General features: G+C 41.7%; 1 protein-coding gene across 1 annotated transcript; it reads right to left on the reverse strand.

Annotated features, from left to right (window-relative positions):
• Positions 1-2,526: 2,526 nt before the first annotated feature.
• LOC136578028 (microfibril-associated glycoprotein 4-like) lies at positions 2,527-6,269 on the reverse strand. The gene is made up of 6 exons (XM_066577934.1): positions 6,264-6,269; positions 5,581-5,653; positions 4,046-4,203; positions 3,756-3,852; positions 3,465-3,659; positions 2,527-2,961 (listed from the first exon to the last, which is right to left on the reverse strand). Exons 1-6 carry the CDS (start codon positions 6,267-6,269, stop codon positions 2,711-2,713), a joined length of 780 nt encoding a protein of 259 aa, XP_066434031.1. The 3' UTR covers positions 2,527-2,710.
• Between the last annotated feature and the right edge of the window lie 4,601 nt (positions 6,270-10,870).

Genomic DNA, 10,870 nt, shown 5'->3' on the forward strand with positions numbered 1-10,870 from the left:
TTGTTGAGTGCCTTCTGTGTGAGACCGCTGCACCTCAGCAAGCTTACGGAGACTCACAGTGCGCCACTTTACACCCCATACCCGCCGCTGAGGTAAAAAAATACCCCCAAAAAAGCATGAGAGGAGGGGGATACCGATTTTATTGCCCCATGTGCCCATCCCAACCAGCCTCCGTAATTACTGCTGTCTTCGGAAATACCACACAGTTCACATTATTACTTTTATCTAAGATTTGGGGAATGCTGAAAAGGGCGCAAAGGGGGAGGGGGGGGGGGATTTTTTAATGTGTCAATTTTCATTCCGTACAAGTGAGCAATCAGGCCTGGAATTTATTCAGTTGTGCCCTGCAATCCAACGGTTGTTCCCTTCATTATAGGCCTTGCCATGGGTCCTGTAAGTAGATTAGGACTACAATGGGTATGTTTCTAAACACGGGACAAACGGGGGTATCCATTTTGGGGTGAATGTCTTCATTCCTATTTACACTGTACAAAAAAAACAGTTTTTAAATTGACAAAATTGCCAAAAAAATGAAAATCATAATTTTTTCCTTCTGCTTTTCTTAGATTCATTCAGTTGGAATTTATTCAGTTGTACCCTGAAATCAAATAGGCCTAGCCATGTTTCCTTTAAGTAGATTAGGGGTACAATGTGTATGTTTCTGAACACATTTTGGGGTGAAAGTCTTCATTCCTATGTACGCTGTATAAAAAAACTGTTTTTAAATTGATACAATTGCCACAAAAAAAGAAAATTGTAATTTTTTCCTACTGCTTTGCTTATATATATTCAAAAATTGTAGGGTAAAAGTACACAGTATGCCCTTAGATGAATTCATTAAGGGGTCTAGTTTTCAAAATGGGATCATTTGTTGGGGTTCTCTTTAGTTTTGGCCGCTCAAGAGCTCTACAAGTGGGCAATGGGGCCTAAATCACCTTCATGCTGAATTTCTGTTCTAAAGCCACCGACTACTCCTTTCATTTTGGGCCCCGTTGTGCATCCAGACAAAAGATTAGTGCCACAATGGGTATGTCTCCGAACACGGGACAAACAGGGGTATACATTTTGGGGTGAAAGGCTTCATTCATGTGTGTGCTGTACAAAAAAACTTTTTTTTAAAAATGACAGAATTGCCAAAAAAAAACCGAAAATCACAATTTTTTCCTTTTGCTTTGCTTAAATTCATTCAAAATCTGTGTGGTCAAAATGGGCAGTACACCCCTAGATGAATTCATTAAGGAGTCTAGTTTTCAAAATGGGGTCATTTGTGGGGGTTCTCTATGGTTTTGGACGCTCAAGAGCTCTACAAAAGTGCTATGGGGCCTAAAACGCCTTCAAGCAAAATTTATGTTCTGAAAGACACTGACTACGCCTTTCGTTTTGGGCCCCGTTGTGGCCCTAATCTTATGTCTGTATGCACAAGGGGTATGTCTCTGAACACGGGAGAAACGGGGGTATCCATTTTGGGGTGTAAATCTTCATTTTCATGTGCACTATAGGAAAAAAATATGTCTTTAAAATGACATATTTGCAAAAATATGAAATTTTATTTTTGCTCCTCTAAATTGAAATAATTCCTGAAAAAAAACTGTGGGGTCCAAATACTCCTGACCCCCCTTAGTGGATACACTAAGGTGTGTAGTTTTTAAAATGGGGTCATTTGGGGGGGGGGGGTAATCTATCATTCTGACACTCATGAGCCTTTGCCAACTTGGCTTGCTGTAAGAAAACAACGTGTTCCTCAAAATGCTGAAAAGTAATGTTAAATTTGTACGTCATCTAAATGGTTAAAAAAAAAAAACACAAAAGTTTTTCAAACGTGCATTCAGAATAAAGTAAACAGATGGAAATATATATCTTATCAAAAATTTGTACAGTATGTTTGCACATATTTGAGATATTACAGTTGAAAATGTGAAAAAAATGACAATTTTCTCAAAATTTTTCCAATATTGGCACTTTTAATAAATATACACAAATTCTATCGGTCTCTTTACCACCTAAATGAAGCACAACATGTGGTGAAAAAACAATGTCAGAATCACTTGGCTATGCAAAGCCTTTACGGAGTTATGCTATGTTGAACAACTCAGATTTCCAAAATTTGGCTCCGTCACTAAGGCGCAAACAGGCTTCGTCACTAAGGGGTTAACTTACTTTTGAACTATTTGACATTTGTTGGACTTGAAGAGTTTTGATGTCAAAAATAAATGGAAAAATTGAGGTATGTTTAAACTTTTGACTGGCAGTGTATATCTAGGATAGTGTCCCAATTCCAGTCCTCACAGACCCCCAACAGATAAGTTTTAGGATTTCCTCAGTATTGCACAGGTGATGTAATTATTGTTGGTGCCTCAGGCATTGCCACAGGTGTTCTTGCTAATGGACATCCTGAAAACATGACCTGTTGGGGTGTGGGAGGACTGGAGTTTGGAAAACACTGTCCTAGGAGAATCAATGGAGATGCTGCCGATAAAAGGAGATTGGATACGATTCCTTCACCCAAGTCTTGTATATTTTTGGGATAGATAAAAGAAACATAAAACTTTCTGATTTCATAGATGCAAAGGTATTTAATTGCATCGTCTGCTCCTTGAAGTCTTTCTTGACTCTGCCGATGGCACCAGTCATGGATGCTGTGTGGTCCATGGCCTCATAGTGATGAAAATTATTGTTCTTCTTCATAGATACTCAATAAGACATCAATAGCTTAGACCTTCCGGGCGATCTTCATCTCAGATGCCTTCAGTGAGTAGTATTGCCCTTTCCATGATTTCCAAGTCATTCCCTTTGCAAACTGGTAATTTCTTCCCTTTAGGTATAGGCCATTTAGGTTGGCCTTCTGACAGTTATTGTACCAAGAGGCTCCACTGTAAATAACTGCACAGTTACCTGCAAATTCATCTCTGTCATCATCTTGAGTGGAAAAACTCATCTTGTTCTGAGAATTCAGTGAATCTCCTGTTGAGGCAAGAATGTATAGGAAAGTTCATATTAAGAGGATTTTATTGTACAGCAAGCCTATAGTAATCTCCTACACTGTCTTAGACCTTTGTAAGCATCAATGATTGTGGTATAATATCTCACAGTTTTGTTTTCGAGAAGACTTTTTCACCTTCTACGAGACCATAGTTGCTCCCTTAAAATCATATTGATCCCAAGAGAAGGCTGGTTATTACATTTTACTGATTACCAAATCATTTTGCACTGCAGCTCCAAAAAAGATAGACATATAAGCAACCTGGTGGCTTAATGTAGACACTGCTGGGTTTTGTGGGTGGGAGATCACAGAAGTAAAGTGGTTAATAAAATGAAGGCAGCTGAAGCCTGGAATTTAGGGGTGAGAAAGTGGAGGACAAAGAGTGTAGGGTATCAGGAAAGTAGAGGAGAAGCCTTCATTTTCACCAGTACTTAAAGCAGAAGAACAAAGTCATCTCACGTTCCCAAAGATGTAGGCCACTTACCAATAGGTTTGTTGGAGTCACCCTCTTGAAATGCACCAATATACAGCTTGTACCCATCCTCCTCTGGATCAATGGCTAATGGTGATAAAGAAAAGCTGTCATAGGTCACGTATCGAGCATCATTATCAAAATCCATTAGGTCGATTCTAAGACGATATGGCCTCTTCTGAGTGATCATGTGAATGTTCTGCAGACCTGGAGATAATAGACAAGAGGGCTTGTAGTGTTTTCTCTTGTTATTTCACATATTACAGGATTATATGGGATACATAAAAGGAAGCATATCCTTACCCAACCAGTATTCTCCATCTGCTGTCCCAAACCCGTTCTTGTATTCCTTCCAACCACGATAGAAGTTCACACTGCCATCAAACCTCTTCTGAAACACCTGAAGAGGAGGACATTGCCATTAAAAGGATGTTAAAAAGTCTGAGTAAGTTAGGAGTGGATATAATGAAAAAGAACATATAAAGACTTGCTAGAGTAAGACCCCTAAAGGATGATGTAGTGGGGTTGTGTTAGTGAAAGGTATCTTCTACCTATGTAAGTGAACAATATCAGAAGTCGCTGCCGTTACTCACCGTCCAGGGTCCTCCATCACTGGTCATGTCACAATACACTGGGACTGGAGGAAAGTTCCCACCACCTGGATATATCAGGTACACACCATCCACTGTCAGACCCTGGGCCGACACATCAGAGCAGTCACGGGGGCTGCAGGAATTTATGCAGCTATTGACTAGGAGTAGAAGACACATAAGGATGTCTTCTATATCAGTTCCAGCTGGAGATTTTATCACATTTTACCATAAGAAAATCTGAAGCCAGTTGATAAAATTCCTACACAATGCATTAAAAAGCAAATTTCATGATTCACCCTCTATGAAAAAAATGTCCCTTTAAATCGTCCACGTAATTATCTAATTCCCTTTTTGTCTTACTGGCTCACCCATGATGTTAGAATTGGATGAGAGTTAGTAGAGATCCACCTTCATCACCCATGGATGATATCAAGTTGCTCAGGGCTGACAACGCTCGTGTATGAGCAAGAGATTGTTTTGCGGTGTCCAAGCGGAAGGCTGGCCATTGTGGGGGAGACCACGGGTAAACAAGATGGATTACACGGGTGTCTCTGCGATCTCTCCTAACAATGGCGGAAAGTTGCCTAGCTTGGTCGCACACAGTGGAATAGGCAGAATGATTATAATAGCTAAATTAACGTTTTTTTCACGCTAGTACCTTTGAGGGTGAACTCGGTCGGATGGAAATGAAATGACTTAGACGAGTCCACGTAGCTTGGGGTGTAAACCGAAGGCACACAGTTTACTAAGCACTTTTTAACACTCTAACAATTAACAGTTCGTAGTGTTGCAGATGAGATTATGCAGTTGAACTTTAACAATGCTCCGAGCACAGAATATCACAAACAGTTTCTCGTCAACACTCTCTCTCTATTCAGAAATCACCCAGAAAAGAATCCCTTCAGTCCTCGTTATCTGCAGGATGCTTTGTTTAGGATTATTCAGTAGATAATGGAGTTACTCAGATATGGCCGCTTGCACTTTCCTTGACTTTTGTATTTAACAGGGGCTTGTACGACTCACTCTTCTATAGATGGTTCCCAGATCCTTGCAATCCACTTTGCACTTGTGCCGAATGCTTCCCCTCCATGTCCCCTCCTTGTGCCTCTCCCCTCCATGTCCTGACAACAACCCACAACCGTCTCTGCTCCTCTCCCTCTACCAATGAGGGAATTGAATGGCAAGTAGCCAATAGGAGCTAGCTGTTGAGGCGCAGAATAGCTTTAGCCCATGAAGTAGGGGAAAGTCAGGGTCTCTCCTATCTACGATACCTCCTATGTTTAGCCAGGAGCACATAAGCAAGGTATTTCAGGACCAATGAGTGAGTGGCTATCCTCTAGTACCCTCCGGGCCACTACAGTTGGAGCACCTCTTACTAATGGTGATATAAATTCACTTGAAACAATAAATCAAAAAGTTAAGGATTTCAGCACCCAAATTACTTCTCTAGACATCGGCTCAATCTCATTACACCCATTCTTTTAGCTTTGCATGGAGATAACATCACTGTACCAGAGGAGTGATGCCATACTCACGATGAGCTTGGTTCAGAGGCGCAGAACGACTACTCTGCAGCAGTAGGAGGATGGCGAAATTCAGCAGCAGCTTCTGATTGAAGGAGAATTATGTTAATTAAAAAAATAATAATTAATACAGAAAAGTATTGCAAATAATTGAACTGTGAATCACGACATCAAACTGAAACAGAGGGTTACATCACTATGGATAAACCTCATTGGGGTCTGCAGAGACTAGTTATCACGGTCAAACTACATAAGTAGAAAACTCATAACCCAGCAAGGAGAAAGAATGGTATGTGGAGTGCTCTAACACTATATCACCTGTCCCCACGGAGCTCTGTACTTATGGCCTTTCTCCAGAGGACGACGGTCGGGCACAGAAGCATCTGAAGTTGTCCCAGGGATGATCGTTCCTGTGCAAGTAAACTGGAGCGATCACTGGAGGTGGAGTGGGCCAGCGATCCTTCCCGCCCACCTGCCTCCATGCACAGTAAACAGGTAGTTGTTCATAAGTGAACGACTGCCTGTTTAGACGGCGGATTGTTGTTTGAATTTTTATGCCTGCACGATCCGAAAGACAAATGAAGTCTAGTTCGTCGTTCAGACTATGCAAGCATTCAAACTGAACAATTATTGTTCAGATTTCTGGACTCCAGCGAGAATCTGAATGATATTGTACAGTGTAAAAAGGCCCTTACCTTCATGATCGTGGATACTTTTAGACTGGCAAAGGCGCTCAGGTCTCTGCATTATAAAGGACAAGGTCACATGTCATTACGCATGCACTAGACCCAATATTAACTCAACGTGACCTTCCTGATAAGTCAGAGCCAAAGCAGAAGATAAATAGATCTTCGTGGAATAGAGGATGGATTTGTGTATTTAAATTCCCTTCTTCTGTAGTCATTTTTCACACGGGGTGCATTGGGGTCTGCTGGCTTTTCTGTCTTGAATAGCAGATCTGTCTAGTTAGTCAATAATATCATTGTCATCCAGATTTACCAGAAACAAATGCAACTAAGAAAAACTGAGCAGAGTAGAGTCAAACCTCTAGTTTCATTGGTAATCTGTCCAAAAGCATTTGGTTAAACTTGAAACCAATGAAACTTGAGGCAAATATTTCCATAGGAATCAATGTAAATCCAATTAATTTGTTCTAGACATTCCAAAAAACACACCAAACCACATTTTTGTAGAGCGCTTAGCGCAGCGCTGAACACTGTACAACGCTCCCATTCATTTCAATGGGCTGTTCACACAAGTGTTTTCGTCCCTACATCGTTCATTGAAATGAATGGGCAGCAGTTTCAGTGCTGCCAAAAATGTGGCACAGCTTGGTGCTGTGTTTTTGGCAGCGCTAAACGCCCTAACTACATTACCTGAGAGAAAAAAAAATCAATACTCATCTTGCAGGTGCCATCGGTGTCCCGGGGGCCACTCTCCAGACCTCTGTGTAGTCTGCTGGGCACTTGTCAAGCTGGCAAAGCATCTTGCTAGTGACAGGGATTGAAATCCCTCGCCTCCAGCAAGCGATTGCTCTGATTGGTTGAGTCGGCTGAATGTCAGCCAGCTCAGCCAATCACAGCCAGCGCTGGATGCTCCAATCACAGCCATGGATGGCTGTGATTGGAGCAATCTATGAATGGCTGTGATTGGACAGCAAGGTCACGCAAAACTCAAAGCAGAAACAAAAGTAGAGGCGAAATTCTGCTTTGAAGAATCGTTGAAACTGTAAGCCAGCAAAAGAAGAAGGTAACAAAGTAGAGGTATGACTGTATTTAGCATCTGGACACAACCATCTTCTTCAGCAACTTCTTCCTTTGCTTCTTGCCAACTTACTACTGAGATCTGTGGATACAACTGTGCTCAGAGCAGGTCAGTGTTACTAACGCACATCAGTTTATATATTACTGAAGACTATTCCGTAGCCTCACTATCTTCCAGAAATCCCACTTCAATGTCAGAATAAGAGAGGAGCCCAGAAGCACAGGTTAGAGAGAACATCCTCTGAGCTCTGAACCCACAGCTGCTCAAGCAGAATGTCAGACAAAGCTGATCCAAAATATTAAGGACACGATGATCATATTCTTATAATGGGCCGCCCTAATGGGTTGCTATGGCAATGGACTGTAAGATGCACCAAAATTTGCACCACATTTTGGTACAACAGAACTGAGTATTCTAAGGGGCTGATTGGCTGAGGCGCCCAAACAAAAAGAACAACTTCCTGCTGCACAACCGAAGAGCATAGGGACTGCATCAGTGAGCTGAGGTGTTGCCAGGGGGCGGTGAGCCAAGAAAGGCACAATAATCTGCAGAGGAACTGCAGCTGGAGAAAGGCAGGAAAAGGCATCTGGAGCCTGGATCCCAGGATGTAAAAGGGCTATGTAGAGAGCACAGAGAGTGCTGACCAGAGGACCCAGAGACTGCTTTCTGCAAAGAGGGAGAAAGTAGCCGTATTACAGCCATAACCTGTTAAGGACAGCTGATCATGGAAACTAACCAAGGAGAACAGCAGGGTAGAGTTGCAGTCCTGACTTGGTGATAGTGGCAGTTCCCTTACAACAAAACTGTAAGTGGGGCTAGCCTCAACGAAAACTTTGGGTATGCATACTGCTAGAGATTTGACTAGTCCAGTGACAGGCCTGTTGCATAGGAAATTGCTACATTATGGAAATTAGATTGCATCTCAGTAATAACCCTTTTGGGTTAAAATTGTCCTTTTCTTTCCATGCATTCTCTATTTGTTATCTAGGATTACAGCTGAATGCTGACGTTCATCAACAGGTAAATACGCTGACATACCAAACAAAAAAAAAATGTTGGCAACATAGTGTTGCACGCTTCATCATGCCACCCTACTCACATTATCAAGAGTGTTCCAGAGGGGAAGTTTCTTTATGTAAAATGTAGTAGTTAAATCACTAATTAATTAAATAGTGATATTGATAAAGCTGTTAATCACTAAAAAAAATGCAAAGATCCATCATGGATGTTAAACAGCGCCGAATCCATTGTAAACAATAGGAATCGATCTGATCTCTTACAGATGCTTCCATCTGTACAGATAATTCAGCCACCTTGTGGTCGTATTCTTTACTGCAATTAGTTATGAATTTCAGGAAATATGGCGGATAGTTACTGTAAACAAAGTAAAATTGGAAAGGAGCACAAGCAGAAGAAGAAGATTGCAGATAATCTCCCACTGCAGCGGAAGCAGGGAATTGATCGATTACCAGGGTGAATGGAAAGGGTCACGGGATGACAGGGTGATGGAGCACACAATCTGGGTGACTCCTGAGAAAACTGTGACACTTGGCATGCTTGTCAAAGAGCTCTGGGGTTCACCTTTAGTGATACCATGTAGAGTTGTGAAAAGGTGTACAGTGGTCTTGTAAATGGCTCACAGGAAGGAGTTCTTGATCAAAAGTGATCTGCCATAGTGGCTTTGAAAAATGCAAGGCATAGTTTGTATGAAATTGCTCACCTGGAGAAGATACACCAGAAACAAGTGTTCATGGGAATGACCACGACCTAGACAACCTCAACGGACCACAAAACAGGAAGACAAGTTTTCAGTGTCTTCAAAATAAATTCAAAGCAGTTCATCAGATCGGTGCCGGTCTATTGAAAACAAGGAAAAAAAGTGTGTTAATTGCTACCATCAAATGCAACCATGTAGTCGGTGGCTTGAAGGGATGTCTTGCAGCTTGAAAAACCATTGCTGAGGCCCATTAATAAAAAATAAGAGGCTATTGTGGGCTGAAAAGCCCAGGAGCTGGACCACTACTCAGTGGTAGAAGGTTCTTTGCCAAGACGAATGGAAGTTTGGGTCCAAGGGGTGAAAGTTTGTTTGTCATGTGACAGGTAAGTGCATGCTTCCATTCAGCCTACACTCAAGCATGAAGTAGGTTCTATTGTCGTCTGGGAAGTTTTAGAAGTGGCACAGTTGATGATTAACTAAAAATCAAAAGGAATCATGAACTCCAAGTGCTACCACAACATCCCGGTGTGCCATGCCATCCCTTTGGCACCCATCTTTTGGTTGTGGTTTCACTCTACAACAATGTAACAACCCAAACATGCTGTACCTCCTGTCTGTGCAAAAAGTATGTTAAGTCAATAAAATAGCAAGAGGTGCTGAAGAACTTGGTTTAGTGGCCCCAGAATCTCGATTGCAATCTAATTGAACTCCTTTGGACATTATTTTTAGCTCAACTCCCCATTTTTTATTTCAGACCAGCAGACATAATCACTCTTCAGGGCTGTGGTGCCCCTTTATCAGTAGAATCATAGAAGGAAAGTCCAGGGTCATCGGGTCCAACCACCCCCTTCCAAATCAATGCAGGATCACTAAATCATCACAGAAAGATGTCTGTTTGAACACTTCCATTGAATGAGAACTCACCACCTCCTGTGGTAACCTGTTCCACTCATTATTCACCCTCACTGTCTAATATCTAATTTGTGTCTCCTCCCTTTCAGTTTCATCCCATTGCTTCTAGTCTTTCCTTGTGCAGATGAGAATAGGGCTGATCCCTCTGCACTGTGACAGCCCTTCAGATATTTGTAGACAGCTATTAAGTCTCCTCTCAGCCTTCTCTTCTGCAAGCTAAACATTCCCAGATCCTTTAACCGTTCCTCATAGGACATGATTTGCAGACCGCTCACCATCTTGGTAACTCTTCTCTGAACTTGCTCCAGTTTGTCTATGTCTTTTTTATATTGGGGTGCCCAGAACTGGACACAGTATTCCAGATGAGGTCTGACCAAGAACTCACGTGATTTAAATCCTATACTTCTCCTAGTATATACCTGAATTGTGTTTGCTTTTTTTGCTGTTGCATCATACTGTAGACTCATGTTCAGTCTGCGATCTATTAGTATACCAAAGTCTTTTTCACATGTGCTATGGCTCAGCTCCATTCCTCCCATTCTGTATGTGCTTTTTTCATTTTTGCTGCTCAGAGATAAACTAGGTCCGTGGTTCATTGGTCCGTTCAAAATCATTAAAAAAAATCAATGCAGTATCTTTTAGTTTGGAGGTTCCAAACTCTTGGAGGATAGCAAACGTCTTCCACAAGTCATTATTAAAACTGTATGTCATTTGGGAGATGGTTCGTCTCCCGCAGCTCCAGTGGAGGTTAAATTCCAGTTTGAGATTAGTCACATTGTGGATTCCCATTGCGTGCATAACAAACTACAGTATTTGGTTCATTGGCGGAGTTATGGGCCAGAGAAAAGTCTCGTAAAAATCTTTCATAGATGTAATCCTGCCAGAGGCACCTTCTATAAGGGTAGGTAC

This window comes from Eleutherodactylus coqui, chromosome 8 (assembly GCF_035609145.1).
Source record: "Eleutherodactylus coqui strain aEleCoq1 chromosome 8, aEleCoq1.hap1, whole genome shotgun sequence".
In the NCBI taxonomy this organism is placed as follows: Eukaryota; Metazoa; Chordata; class Amphibia; order Anura; family Eleutherodactylidae; genus Eleutherodactylus; species Eleutherodactylus coqui.

Bases quoted from the DNA above. Each gene is read 5' to 3' on its own strand.
- LOC136578028 (XM_066577934.1), bottom strand. The intron at 3,853-4,045 runs GTGAGTAACGGC...CCTCCTCTTCAG, and splicing joins GTGATGGAGGACCCTGGACG to GTGTTTCAGAAGAGGTTTGA. The intron at 2,962-3,464 runs GTAAGTGGCCTA...TTGCCTCAACAG, and splicing joins TGACTCCAACAAACCTATTG to GAGATTCACTGAATTCTCAG.